The sequence below is a fragment of the Myotis nattereri genome, assembly GCF_964212035.1.
Source record: "Myotis nattereri genome assembly, chromosome: 14".
NCBI lineage: Eukaryota > Metazoa > Chordata > Mammalia > Chiroptera > Vespertilionidae > Myotis > Myotis nattereri.
Window position 1 is genome coordinate 51,037,818 of NC_138089.1, and position 15,365 is coordinate 51,053,182.

At 45.3% G+C, this 15,365-nt stretch overlaps 1 protein-coding gene across 26 annotated transcripts in view; it reads left to right on the forward strand.

Moving 5' to 3' along the window:
- ARPP21 (cAMP regulated phosphoprotein 21) overlaps positions 1-15,365 on the forward strand; it is a 143,836-nt gene that overhangs the window by 83,624 nt on the left and 44,847 nt on the right. For 20 of the 26 annotated variants that reach the window (XR_013996787.1, XM_081106066.1, XM_081106047.1 and 17 more), the window contains 5 exons: positions 1,734-1,967; positions 10,022-10,203; positions 11,247-11,351; positions 12,356-12,616; positions 15,038-15,164. Coding sequence is in view for 23 of the 26 variants with exons in the window: in XM_081106066.1 (XP_080962192.1) it covers positions 1,734-1,967; positions 10,022-10,203; positions 11,247-11,351; positions 12,356-12,616; positions 15,038-15,164 (909 nt within the window). In the remaining 3 variants the exon portion in view is untranslated. Of the gene's footprint in view, positions 1-1,733; positions 1,968-10,021; positions 10,204-11,246; positions 11,352-12,355; positions 12,617-15,037; positions 15,165-15,365 lie in introns of those variants that run through there. The other 6 variants (XR_013996788.1, XM_081106043.1, XM_081106044.1 and 3 more) reach the window with 2 other exon arrangements.

Here is a 15,365-nt window from a genome sequence, read left to right on the forward strand (position 1 = left end):
TCAAAGAAATTCTACAGTTTGCATTGGGGCTGTGATTTCTGGGTCATAATATCAGTGAGGTGGTCTCAGAATTACTCCTAGCATTTTCAAAATTCTCTGTAGATCCTTTATTTCCCCCCTCATGTTATTCAGAACTACATTAGTATTTTAAACTGGTTAGTTGGAGCATCCTGAATTAATCTGAAACTTTATTAATATTAAGAACCAAGTCATGGAAAAAGAGAAAATTCCCAACTGAGAACATCTGTGGTAGTCCATGGAATACTCATATGCATGCTTTTAGGAGGCAGTTGGGTCCTGGTTAAATCTATATTAGTCTGCCAAGAACAAATCCTAGCTCTGTCATTTCCTAGTTCTGTGAGTCCACTTGAGTTACCTAACTTGTCTATGCTTCAATTTCCCTATCCATATAGGCAGTAATAGTACTTATTATTAAGGTTTATCCAGGTGCTCACACGTACTGAATTCTCAAGGAAAGTCACGATCCTCCTCCCCAGAAACCAGCACTCTGCACTGGCCCCTCTTCCCCACAGCGGCCTGCTGTATTCCTATCCCTTATTTTCAAAGAATCCCAGTTTAGTTTAAGGGTACATTTTAGAATCTTGAAAACAAGGTGAATATATGTGTTGTATATGTTAACCTTTAATGCCATAGAAGAATGCATTTTTTCATGTCCAAAGTCAATAGTGTGTGCTAATAATTTAAAAATGGTATTGTACGGCATTCTTGCAATCTATGGTAGCATCCAAATCACTTATTGGCTTAAATTCACAGATATTTAAATTTTGCTTGGTGTGTTTTCTCTTGGAAGCTCTGGTTAATAATCTGGTTGATGCCCAGAACAGTCATGGTCAAGGTCCCCACAGCTACTTGACTCTGGTTGCAGGGAAGGGCCCTATTGCCTAATGGGACGGATGTAGCAACTGTTTCTTTGTCCCAGAGAAAGGAGAGGGAGATGATTATGGCTAGATCCCACCTTGGGAGCTTCTGCACACTGACCTAGTCACCTACATGTGAGAAAGCCACAGCCCACACGCATGCCCAATGACTTAACTGTTCTGTGTCACTTAAAGAATGCTTCATGATTGTCATGAAGACCAAACCCACCTTGGTCCACCTGTTGGTTATATTAATAAGACTTCTGCAAACGTGTGAACTACAGTGCAGAGCTTAAGCACTCCCAATAGGAATGATCCACTTCTTCTACTCACATCTGGGGGGAAAGATGATTTCCAGCTCCGTGCCTTCACATTTTAACTTTGCAGATGTTGAAGCACCAGTATTTAAGAACCATCCGTATGATTAGCATATCACAGGACTCCTCCTTAAACTGGTCTCTTGAAGCTCTATTTCAGTCATTTTCTTCTCATAACTCCAGTAAGATGTTCCCATGGCTCTAATTACTCAGGGTGATGGGAGTTCTCAGGCACTGAGTTCAGAGCTTTAGGGTACCATTTACAAGTCAGTCACCCTAAGGGCATGTGCGAAGGCTAAGAGAGTGTTCATTCTTAATCTCGTTTTTAAGGAAATTGACACATCTGAAAACGGTGTAGCAGATATCTCAATAAAATATGAGCCCAAAATGTGGGAGGGGCATTCGTTACTCCTGCCCTGCAGCACTCACCTCAAACTCTTGAATGATGGATTATTTAAAGTAGCATTTAGACCCAGAGCTGTGGTTTTTTTCCTCTTCTCTTTGATGAATGACGTGTCACTTTGTATCTCTGTGGTAGGTTCTGAGTCGTCCAGCAGTGCCGGCTCCTCGGGATCACTGTCCCGCACCCACCCGCCTCTCCAGAGCACGCCCCTGGTCCCAGGCGTGGCGGCCACTTCTCCTGGCTGCGTGCCCTACCCGGAGAATGGGATGGGGGGCCAGGTCGGTCCAGGCAGCACCAGCTACATCCTCCTTCCACTGGAAGCTGCAACAGGCATCCCGCCCGGAAGCATCCTTCTGAATCCGCACACAGGTTCGTGTATCATTTCCTCTGCTTTGGCAGGGACTCAAGACCAGAAGTTTGTTCTCGTGCTCAGTCTTGGGATTTTCCTAGCCAGTTATTTGAAAACTAGAGGCCCGATGCACGAATTTCATGCAAGGGGCTTAGCCCCCACCCGCCGCGGCTTTGTCTGGAAGGTCGTAGGGAAGGACGTCTGGTCTAATTAGCATATTACCCTTTCATTATTATAGATTCTTGAGCAGAAGAGCTTGGTGCATGTACTTCTAGGGAGAGTCTTGGCTTAGGATCTGTTGCTACAACCTACATCTCCGTACTGCTATCAGTATTGATATAGGTATATAGGCATAGATGCTTCCCAGAAATGCCCCCTGTTCTCTGTCTGCTCATCACTGACCACGGTGTTTCTCATGTCTTCCCAAGGACCTAAGATCTGAGATCAGTGAGTGGTGAGCTGGGATACACTAATTGAAACTTGGTGTTTCTCAGAATAAATCCATGCATAGCCTGCTATGATGTTAAAAGTGTCTCTGCATCCAAAATATTTCATGAACATGAGACATTAATTGGGACGCAGAGTGGATTCTTAACTGTAGCAGATATTCCTGGCCTTGCCACTTCCCCCAGTTCCTACTGGAGAATAAGGCACATCAGTGGCGAAGAGGGTACAGAGAGCAGATTCTTGTGTATTTTAGAGATTTAAGGCCTAGGCTGGTTTTGGTAGAGTGTGGAAAAGTGGCAACTTCCTGATTATAGTTTCTTCAAAGGTAAAAGGCTATTGGCTCTTAGTTTTTTCATTTCTCTAGCATTTGGTTAACTTCCATAGACCCAGAGCATTGAGCCAACAGACGGATGAGCGTTTACTTTATGAGGGAGACTTCCCACGCTGGATAATGTTGCCCGTGCCTCCAAGGTATTTGGCAATATCTGCAGACGTTCTGATTATCATGACCCCTGGGAGGAGGGGGCTGCTACTGGCCAGAGGTAGAGGCCAGAGGTGCTACTAAACATCCTACAAGGCACAGGTCGGCTCCTTACAGCACAGGAGTGCGCAGCCCCAAAATGTCAGCGGTGCAGTGGTTGAGAGAAACTGGGTTGGTAGGTTTGACCTTGACTCGTCACTTCCTCAGAAGCCTTTCTAGTGATTGAATTTTCTCAAAATATATCGGAGGTTTGGTTTAGGTTATTGCAGTGTACTTCTTTGATGTGCTAAACTTGAAAATGCAAAACCGGATGTGATGCTCATAAAAATGATCCGACCCCATCTTCTGACATATAGAGTGCTATCAGCAATTAGGAAATTCAGAGAAACATGAGAATTATAGTAAAAGAGCTACTTGAATAATTGCCACAGTTTCATGAAAACATCTGGCACATTCCCAAGGCCTGGTGTTTGAGACGTTTTGAAAATGCCATCAGCTTTAGGGAAAAAGAAGGCATAATCATTTTATTGAAAACCATTTGAAAGCTTTCTGATTAGATACTTCTAAGGAGAATATTAGATTGCCTTTATCTTATTTGGATCATCATAAGCACTATAAAATAAATTAAAAGAAAACCAGCGTCCTATTCACTACTCTGGGCTCTGATTGAAGTGCGATCTGACTCTGTTGGCTTAAATTCTTTCTCTCTTAATTGAGATGGTGGGCTTGCAGACAAGAGCACAAAACTAAGCATTCGTTTTGAGTTGTTTCATTTTCAGCCAAATTGCAGAGCGTTTCACAAAAGCACAACAGAGTGTTTTTCGGGTAGAATGCAAGAATATTACTTGTAATGACAGTGTGGCTGTGCATGCGTATGTGTATATTATCATCTGTAATCTTGTTTACAGAAAAGGAAAGCAAGCTCTTTCTGTTGCCAAGCCCCAGTTCTTATTCATGGGACGGAGTCATTTAGAGCTGTCGTCACAATCTCTCCTTTCAGAATGGATCCTAACTAAGGGACAGGATCTAATCAAGCTGTTGAACGGCTTTGCCATCCACACTTCTCTGATCTGACAAATGCTAGACCAGCGGTTCTCAACCTGTGGGTCGCGACCCCTTGGGCGGTCGAACGAACCTTTCACAGGGGTCGCCTAAGACCGTCCTGCATATCAGATATTTACATTACGATTCCTAACAGTAGCAACATTACAGTTATGAAGTAGCAACGAAAATAATTTTATGGTTGGGTCACAACATGAGGAACTGTATTTAAAGAGCCAGAAGGTTGAGAACCACTGTGCTAGACCTTAAAATATCCCTAGACAAGGAGGAGAATGTACTAATACATTGTATACTATGGTTGAGTGGTGAGATGTAAGGTGGATTATGATGTTTCTTCCTTTACAGAATGTTTTTGTAAATTGAAAATATGTGCATAATTGTATGTATATATGTGTGTGTGTGTGTGTGTGTGTGTGTGTGGTGTGTATATGTTCATGACTGTCTGTCTGTCTACCTATCTAACCTCTTATAGGCCTCTACTACTGAAACTGGAAATCTGCCCACTTTGGGCTGGAACTCCCCTTTCTCTGTCATTTCTGTGAATGAAATCCACACTTCTCATCCTCTGCCAAATATGTAGTAGAAGTTCCTGGCTGTTAGGAACCAACAGGATATAACTACTTTGCTTCTTATGTCCATTTTTCTAGGGTTCATTTCCTTGTTACCAGCACATTTATATGCTCCGGTGGAAAGGGACCATATTTGGCTGTTTTTTACTTCCCTAGATTGGATAACAAATTAGTCTTACGCACCGTGCTTAGGCATAGGTGGTCAATAATTACATATAATTGAAATATTATCAACTACCCTTTATATACACACACACACACACACACAGTGGCCAGATTATTATGACTGGCCAGATTATTATGACCACCCCATCAGTTCTTCATTGACACTTCCAAAAATACTGAATATTGAAAACTTCCTAAGCAAATACTCTCAAGGTTTTATTATTATTATTATTATTTCCATAACTAATTCACTTAATTGTACTGATGGGGTGGTCATAATAATCTGGCTGGTCATAATAATCTGGCCACTCAGTGTATATGTGGATATATATAAATATGTACACATATATACATATATACACATATATATTGAGGTGAATAGGGAGCAGTTTTCCATCTAATGTCTTATATTTGAGAATGTGGCTCAAGTATGACATTAAGATTGATGAAATATCTGTTTTAAGCAGGAGTAAGACAAGCAATGATTTGAAAATACGAAGTGCCTGCCAGTCATGTCTTCTAAATGAAACAAAAACGAAACTTCCTTTGTCAGCACAATTGACTTGGCTCTTGCTAAGCACTAAATATTTGGCTCTTGGCGTTCCCCAGGTACAGCCACAAGTTTTCATTTTGTCTGGCCCTGGAGTCGGCGCTCAGGACCTTGGGCCTGTTCTTCCTTTGCTTTTCCGGCATCTGGAGGCTCTGTTTCAAAGTTACCTCTCTGTTAGGTCTTCGTGTTTGCAAGGCAAGCCTGTTCTGAGCCTTGACTTTGATCTTTCTTGGACTCAGCCTCCTTTCAGAAATTTCTAGCAGAAACTCAACTTTGTTTGGCTATTTCCTTTCAACTCGGTGCTATCCAGAGATGCCAGTTGCCGCTGGCATCCCTCAAGTACTTGTCAATGCCGGGATAGGTTTCATTCCACTTTGCTTTGCCTTCATCTGTGCGGGTGCATGATGTGTGATGTGAGGGCTGCCTTCAGGGACTTCACTTTGAACAGCCCCGTCGTCCCGATGGGCCTCCATGACCCTCTCCTTTCTTTCTATTTCACAAGACTTCTAGCATCTGTTCTCCCAAACTACTCCCACCTTTGTCTTAAATGCCCTGTGAAGTTTCTGTGTGCTACTATTCAAGCATATCTTTGCAAGACCTGCATGAATCCTTGCCTCTCCATAATCACCAGCTCCCTCATAATCTGACTAGAGGCCCCATGCATGAAATTCATGCAAGGGGCTTGGCCCTAGCAGCCCCAGCTTCGTCCGGAAAGTAGTCTGGAAGGACATCCGGTCTAATTAGCGTATTACGCTTTTGGTATTATAGATTGATCACCTTCTAAACCCTAGGAAAGGAAAATCTCTTTCTCTCACCCCTTTTCTTCCTTTTAAAATAAACAACCTTCTGCCAAGTACATGGCAGACACGCCTTGGTGTTAAGAACCAAGAGCACATGACTACTTTGCTTCTTGTGTCAGTTGCCCATGGGTTCATTTTCTTGATACCGGCATATTTATAAGCTCTTTCTGGGGACGATGGGTCATACTTTGTTGTGTTTGTATTTTTGGTTTTGCATCTTGGAATGGATAACAAAGTCTTAGTCACTGTACAGGGCTCAATAAGTATATATTAGTAAAATAATATCTATTACACATTATCCATGTTGCTGAGGAGAGGGGAGACATGTTTCGCCTGATGTCATGTATCAGAGAGGAATGAGCATTCGGCACGGAACCTTTCCTCAGCCCTGGCACAGCGCACAGCACGGGCTCACTCTGTGACTGCACTCTCTGTACTTGTGCCAACACACGTGCCAGGGCCTGCTGGACATGCCAGTGCAGGTCCTGACATGAAGACCTCTTCTGAGCTGGATAGTCCCAAGGTCGGCTAGTTTTTCTGTCCCCTTTGGACTTCAGCTGTCATTCAGACTAACTGCTTGTATTCAGTGGTCACTGCACCTGGATGGTGGAAACGTTAGAACAGAGAGGTGATCATTGCCCAACTTGAAAACCAAGAGTCACCCATCCTTGCTCTCTTAGGAAATCATTTGTTCTCTTTCCTGGCATCCACCTCGCCTCTTTCATTTTCCTCCATTATTTTTACCTCTCCTCAAATCAATCTTTTATACTTTCTTCTCCTTCCAGGAGAAGGTGCCATTACTCTCTACCCAAGTTGATTCTTAGTTCTTTTCCTGTGTAACTATTTAGAAACATTTCTTTCTTCTGGTCCACAGCATATTGATAATATTTCAAACAGGGGATCTAAACTGTATCAAAAAGAACATCTGACTATCTGCAGTTATGTTATTCACCCTAATTATGCTCAGCTTTTCACACTTCCCGGGGATGTTGAAAGTCATATAGAATAGAATAGATTCTTTCTTTTAGTTTGTCATTGTTGTGTACATGTTTGTATGTTTGTGTATTTTTATAAGCACTATATAGACTAATTTTAAAATGGTTTCATATAAAGTTGCTGTGAAGATTTTTTTAAATATTAGGTACCTAAATTTTTCCTCTTTTAAAGATACAAAAAATGGGGTGGAGGTGGGGGCACTAAGGATTTGAACAGTAAATGGCCTAAATAGAATTTTTTTTTTTTTGAAATTAAGCTATTTTTCATCTTTTCCAAAATTGCTGGTTTATGGGGGGGGAGGGGGGAAATATGGGTTGCAGATTTAAAATCCAGAAGAAAGCTATTTTTTAAAAGAGAGAAAATTAAATGACAGTGACAGGAAAACAAGTATCCATAAAGAACAATAGAAAAAAAATGCCACTCAATTTAGTGATTGTTCCGTGAATATAATTCTGGTACATTTGCTTCCATCATAGCATGTGTGATTGGTTATGAAACTGTTATCAGTTCTGGCAGGTTATGTTCATGGAAATGCAGCATTTAAAGTTGCTTGTTATACACACACACACACACACACACCTGGGCTGAAATTTCCTGGTAATGATGGGGGATGCTAACTAAGCTCCCATACGGTTCCTAACTGAGCTGAAGTCAAATCCATTGTTCTTTGCCTGTGAGAACTTGGTTTGATTTCACTACAACACCAGCATTTGCCTCGTCAACCTATCCCAGTTTCCTTTCTTATGTCATTTACAGAGTGCACAGGTGATGGGCATGACCTGCACACATCTGACGTGTGGCCTTAGCAAATATTTGCACATGCGAACACCTGCGTAAGCATCACCTGGAGTAAGACATAGAGCATGTCTCGTCTCCCAGGAGCGTCCCTCATGGTCCCTTAGAGACACCACTATTCTGAGTTCCATTGCGTTGGCAAATGATGCCTGATCTTGAATGAAATGGAACTGGAATTATACAGTTGCTGCCCTTTGGGGACTGGTTTCTTCCACTTAGCAAACATCATCTAATTAACATCATTTGAGAACAGTTGGTTGTTTGTTGTTAAGTAGCATACAGCTTTTTCTCACTAGACTATCATTTCCTTTGGGTCAGGTTTTATATTTCCCTCCCTGTTCTTTTTTTGGTGGTTGCCATTGCTAATTTTCCTCACCTTGCTGGAGATCTTTGGTGGTTCTTCACATACGTTACAAAAGCACAAGGCTGGTTACCTCAGCCATCACATGCCTCTTCCCTGGATCAGATGCTCGTGCAAGCCCTGCACACTGAACAGTGCAAGGAGAGGCCGGAGACACGTGCTTGGGAAGAACTCAGCAAGCTGCCTCTGCCTCTGCCAGCCAGGCGGGGAAGGGGAACCCTCCTCAGAGACACCAGCCTCATGCTGGGAGTCCTCCTCCTGCCAGGCATTTTGCTCCGATTCCTGGAGAATATTTTGGGGGCTTTAGCTTGGGGACAAACATACCCACTGCTTTCCCATAGGGCAGTGGGGGTTATGGAAAAGGGGAGGAAGGACACACACAGTGTGCCAATTCACTGCCCCGTATTCGGATCCTCCTCCTTCTTTATCTGCCAGTCCTGGCTGTGATTTCATCTTGAAACATGGCCCCCACCTCTCGTGCATGGCTTGTTACTTTCCGGTGGTGGGTGATCTTTCCCATGGAACCTCAGTGTCCCAGCTACTCTTTATGTAGATGGAGCTGGTGGACTTCAGTGATTGGGTGTGATGCGGGGTGAATGGACTGTGGAGTCACACTGACCATGGGCCTTTCCTGGTTCTCTCACTGTTTTTGTAGTTGTTGTTTGTTTCTCGGTAAGTTGCTTGCTCCCTCTGAGCCCTTACTTCTTTGTCTCCAGTCAGGTGAGATCGCATATCTGTGAGTTGTTGGAAGAGCTGAGGTCATGCATATCAGGTGCCTGTCACTGCACCTGCTACATTGGAAACCTATTGGTCCTCCCTTTTACCTCCTCCCTCTCCTTTCTCTTTCGTTTGCTGCCCTTGACTCTCTTCCCTTCAGCTCCTAATTCCTATCATCTTTCTGCAGGGCTTTCATTTCCTTCTTCACAGAGTCAAGATGAGGCTCCAGTACCATTGTTCTGTAAACTCTAAAACACTCCCCAAATACTCGCAATAAAAAAGTGAGCTATGCCTTTATTTCACCAGGCAAAATACCACATTTCCCTGTGCCATTAGAAGCTGATTCCATGATAAATTTATTATGCATGACCTTTAAAATCTAAACTCATGTAATGTACTCCCCCGTGCGTCTATTCAGGGAAGCATGTGGATGGATGTGGTATGTTCTGTTGAATATATGTTTGTGGAAATGACAATGATACTGAAGAGGTGACAAGGCCAGGGGAAGCTAGACAAACGTATTGGTAAATAACGTGCAACCGAACGTCGCTGGGGCTGCATAAAAGGAAAGCAGCCCCTCTCGATGGGCGTAGTCCCGCTGATGGCTGTGAGGTCAGGGCAGGAAACACAAAGCTTCCTGAGATGGCTTCTCCACTGGGGCCCCTCACACAGCCGCACCAGCTTTGGCAAATCTCCCCGAAGGTGGTGGACTTACCTTGCTCTGGCCTCACATTATTACCCAGGTTAAGCGTGTGGCTCAAAAACAGCCACGTCTTCCCACGGTGAAGGTGGGGGTGTCCTGGATTCCCACTGCCTCGCCTCTTTACCTGAGTTGCTTTTTTATTTTTTTAATTTCAGAGAAGGAGGGAGAGAAAGATAGAAGCATCAATGATGAGAGAGAATCATTGATTGGCTGCCTCCTGTACTCCCCACACTGGGGATCGAGCCCACAACCTGGGCCTGTGCCCTGACCGGGAATCGAACCGTGACCTCCTGGTTCATAGGTTGATGCTCAGCCACTGAGCCGCGCCGCCTGGGCAGGTGGCTGGTTAGCATGTATCAGAGTGGTTCTTTCTGGCAAAGGAGAGCTGAGCGCCCACCTGGACCGAGCTCTGTCTGACTCCACTGCAGGCCAGCCCTTTGTGAATCCCGATGGAAGCCCCGCCATCTACAACCCCCCTGCCAGCCAGCAGCCCCTGCGAGGCGCCGTGGTGGGGCCGGCCCAGCAGCAGCCCCGGCAGCAGCCCTCTCCTCAGCCGCAGCAGCAGGTGCAGCCACCGCAGCCGCAGATGGCGGGCCCGCTGGTCCCTCAGGTGAGGAGCTGGTTGGAAGGCAGGGGGATGGGGTCCCAGACAGACTGCAGTCTTCAGAGCAGCGGTGCACCAGGAAGGGGGCGTATTCTCCATCGGTCACACCTCCATCCTCTTCTAAGTAAAACCTTGCGGCCTGGAGTCCATGGCTGCAGGTCGACAGGATCTTCTCACCTGGATCCTTAAGTTTAGACAGAAATGATGCCCCATCCAATGACTTAACCTGGGAAGGATATAGAACTAGGGAGAATGCATGATGAGTTTTTTCTTAGGTCCAGATGCTACTTTTATGTATCAGGGAGCCTTTCTTGGGAACTGAACTTACATTCCCACCCAGGTCTTGGTATCATCTGGCTCACCCATTCCCAACACAGAACAAGCGTTCATGCCTGCAGAGAGTCAGTATTACAATTTTAAATCAGTGGGAAGAATAGAAATCAGTTCATTCCAAGGTGGCCTGGCTGTTCACACAAGCCTTAGAGACGTAGAGCTGCCCCCCATTGCCTAGGGTGACACATGAAACCTGAAGTGTTCAGGTAGTTTGCTGGAGCAAACCTCCTTTAAGTATTTATTTCCTTACTTCTCAGTCCCTGAAGGTGGTAGATTTATTTGGCAAATCTTCCTGAAGGTGGTAGATTTCTTTTATTGCAGCTTCAATTGCTCTGGTTACGTTTTTATCTGGCTTACCCAGATGGCTCAAAAACAGCAAAATCTTTGCATGGGGGAAGGTCCTGATATGCACTATTTTGGGGGCAATATTTTTAGACCCAGGGGATCTAACCAACAGCATGAAAACGAAGCAGCACCTTCTGCCAAGAATGTTCACGCTAGCAGACGAGCCTCCCTCAAGGCTGCCTGCCTCTGCCCTGCATGGATCTCACTTTCCCGGGTGGCCGGCTCCCCTCTCCGGAGTACATGGAGCCAAGAGGACCTGTGTGGGGCGGGGGCTGGGGGCGGCGGGGGGATAAGCTTCAGATATGCCAGCCTTTCCTGGGACTTCAACCCCCATGCTTCCCTGTTGCCTGATCCACTTTTTCTTTCCGCAGTCTGTCCAGGGGCTGCAGGCTTCCTCCCCGTCAGTGCAATATCCAGCCGTTTCTTTTCCTCCCCAGCATCTCCTGCCCGTGTCTCCAACGCAGCAGTTCCCCATGGTAGGACTTCTGTGTGTCTGACTTCTCCGCTCATGTTCTCTTGGTTTTACCACGTTCCTGTGTAGGGCTGGCTGATGCTGGGTGGGTGCCCTGGGCTGACTATGACTCTCTCTCTCTCTCTCTCTCTCTCTCTCTCTCTCTCTCTCTCTCTCTCTGTGTGTGTGTGTGTGTGTGTGTGTGTGTGAATGTCTCATTCCATCTGTGTAACCTATCTTCAAAATCCTGGTTTTCTTTCTGTCTCCGGCCCCACGTTGAGTGCTTCTGCAATCTGGTACCTTTGTAAAGAGTTTACCAGCTAACAGGAATTGAATGCATTCTGAAACAGAAACTTTTCAACTTGGTATGAGGGTTTGGAAATACCCAAAAGTCAGTGTGGAGATAGTAACCGTCATCACCCTAAGCTCCTGATACAGTTGTTCCTCTCACATCCCAATCCCCCAACTTCCCCTTCACTTTCCCTCCAGGTACTAGGTCCTTCTGAACAATTACAGTGAATATCGCCACTAAATCTCAGGCCAGGCCAGTGCGCGAAGACTCCCTAATAAACAAATGGGGTCCCACCCAGCCTGTTGGTGGTGCCAGTCCTGGTGCCATCTTTGCAGCAGCCATGGGTGACCATGACCGTGGGTCCTTCTTCCTCTCCCCAGAGACTGATCCTGTGGTTACTGCTGGGAAGACCAGCTGGCCCTTCAGGCAGAACACCAAGCCCTCCTTGTCTCAGCACCATCCTGAGGAGCCCAAGCCCTTCATGAAAAAAAATAATTAGTTTCCACGGAAAGAGGGAGATTTGGGTCAAATTGTTTGCCATCTTGTCCCTTGGGATGATTAAATCTGATTTCTCTTCGTATGTTCTCTTGTTCTGGACCCCACATTCCTTTCTTTTATTTTTTTTTTCAATGTGTACTGCCTGCTTCTCCCACAGGGACAAGCATGTGGCCTGTTTCTGCCTCTCCCATTCCTCAGCCGATCTTGCTGATTTCCTCCTTAATTTCTGTGTCTTGCAGAGAGAAGACGTGGCAACGCAGTTTGGTCAGATGAACCTGAGCCGGCAGTCCTCAGGAGAGGCCCCCGAGCCCGCATCCGGCCCTGTCTACCCACCATCCCTCATGCCACAGCCTAACCAACAGCCCAGCTATGTCATTGCCTCCACGGGCCAACAGCTCCCCACAGGCGGGTTCTCAGGCTCTGGACCTTCCATCTCTCAACAAGTCCTCCAGGCCCCTCCCTCCCCACAGGGATTTGTGCAACAGCCTCCACCTGCACAGGTGAGCATGCTTTTTCTCACACCTGTGACCTGTATGTTGTTGACCTGTAGTCTACTTGGATCCCTATCATTCCATGTAGAGTATCACCAGTTCCTTCTGGTCCAGACGTGTATTCCCCAACTGCAGGACTTGGTCTGTCCTTGTGCAAAGTCTTGGGGCTCAAAAAAGAAGTTCAATGAAACTGACCCAAATGTCCATGATACAGTGGGAAACATCTGTTTTCCAGACCCCGCTGATATAGAGGCCACCCGGAGCCAGTCCCTTCTCTGGGGCGTCCTGCTCACTGGCTTGCCTAGGAAGGGAAAGCCTTGGGCAAGAAGGAAGCCTGCTGGCGGGGGGGCGGGGGAGCTGGGGGGAGGGCTGCTGAGTGTTCTCTTGCTGCTGCTCTGGAAATTCGTTCTTTTCCTTTATTTTTTTAAAAAAATATATTTTTGATTTCAGAGAGGAAGGGAGAGAGTGAGAGAAACATCAAGAATGAGAGGGAATCGTTGACTGGCTGCCTCCTGCATGCCTCATCCTGGGAATAGAGCCCACAACCCAGACATTTGCCCTGACCAGGAATTGAACCATGACCCCCTGATTCAGAGGTCGACACTCAAACACCGAGCCATGCCGGCCACGCGCATTCTTTCCCTTCTTGTGGATTCAAAGCATTTTCTGGAGCAAACCTGGTGCTCCAGGCAGGAGCTCCTCGGTAACATAAAGGCAGAAGCTAAGCCAGCATCCACTGTGTCCTTCCCTTTCTCCAGGGGGAAGCTGAGCTCACTGGTGCTCTCACAAGTAGCCATTAATCATATTTAATTGACTGGAGCATGTATGACGCCACAGATCACTGATTTTTACTGTCTTCTCAAAGACTGATGATGTGTTGCTGTTCACCACCAAACATCTCGGGGGCTCTCCTGGGTGTCCCTAGCAGAATATTGCAAGTGATTACTGTCAAGATGTAAAATGCAGAGAGGCGTTTGTTGGTCCATTTTCAAGGCACGCACATCTCAAGCAAGTTCCATCCTAATTATGAAATATTGTATTGGATGAGCTGCTTCAAGTAAGGTGTCAACTTCTTATCATTTGTTTCACCGCCATTATATCTTGAATAAATAATTTTCTTTTCAAGCCAGGCAAAACCCTCCACCATGAAATAATTTTCACTCAGATGTTCATTTTACTTTGAGTGATTAATAGTTCATCTTCAGTTGCCTTCTCAGGGATATCTTTTTGCTAAATAGGATTTAAGGAGATGTGAAAAATAATTTTAAGTTATTGGAGAAAGGACTCCATTAATATATTAATTATTTTGCTAATAAATTAAATGCTTTAAGCATAATTATTGGGAAAATTATGTAGTATATAATTATACTTTACTATAAAATAGCATAGAAGTGTTCTGACCTATTTCTGCTGTCAAAGAGAAGAGATGGAAGAATATGTAATTTAAGGATTTAAAACAAAAAAGTCCTTCCTCCATGAAGGAATTTCAGTTGGTGGACAGCTAGAGCAAAGACAGCTCAGAGCCCCTGGTATGTCTGCAACAGAAATCATTTTATTCCCCCTTCAATAGACTTACAAATAGAAAGAGGAATGGGGAAAACAAAACAGGTGTTCATTATTCATGATCAGTTTGGACATCCATGAATTTCTATTTTAGAAGAAGTAAAGATGAAAGTATAGGTTATAACCCATAGTGATTTTAAATGATTTTAGTAAACATTTTAAAATTGATTACTCATCTATGGACCAATGAAAAGAACTCTTGAGATGCAGTCCATGGGCAGACATGGAAACACGTTAAACTTGTGCAGAGAATGAACTATTTAATACCTTGAAGGTCAGTTTTGTCTGACTTGTCATGCATACTTGTTTCATTTTGATAAAACACAAAATTCAGTGTTTTAAAACCACCACCACGACTAGGTCAGCAGTTTGAACAGGACTCAGCAGGGATGGCTCTTCTCTCTGCACGTGGCATTGGCTGGGGCGACATGACCTGGGCTGGAACATCCAGATGGCCTCACCCCCAGGCCTAGAACATTGGTGTAGCCTGTTGATGGGGGTGCCTCTGCTCGCCCCCGGTCTTCTCCAGCTGGGTAGCCAGAAGTCTTGTCCTGGTGCCTGGGCTCTCCTCCCACGAAAGTGGGAGCTGCAAGTCTTCTTAAGGAGTCTTCAAAGTCATCATTTCTGCCTCGTGGGGCTGAATATACTACAGCCCCAGAGCCAGCTCAGATTCAAGGGCGTGGGAAACTGATTTCCCCTCTTCATGGGATGGTAGCGTGTACACCTGCCTAGGTTTGGGGAAGATTTTGATGGCTGTGTTTATAATCTACTACAAGTATGTCATAAGATGACAATATATTTTAGGTTTAAAAAACCTTACTTAATGTACAGTTGTCATTCCCTGCTGTTTATCTCTTCCTCCCACAGATGCCCATATATTACTACCCGTCTGGTCAGTACCCTACCTCAACCACGCAGCAGTACCGGCCCATGGCCTCCGTTCAGTACAGTGCTCAGAGGGGCCAGCAGCTGCCGCCGACAGCACAGCAAGCAGGTACTTGGACTCTGTCTCCCATCTCCTCCTCTAACCCACTTTCTGCACGTAAATCTCACAGCTGTCCCCTCCGGATGAATATTCAAGTGCAGCGATTTAAACCAGCTCATTGCCTTTCCCAGGGAAGATAACGGGGCGTTTGATTAACTCTGTGCGGGAAAGTAACAGGTACCAGAGGGCGAAGCCCCGTCTCTCAGCATC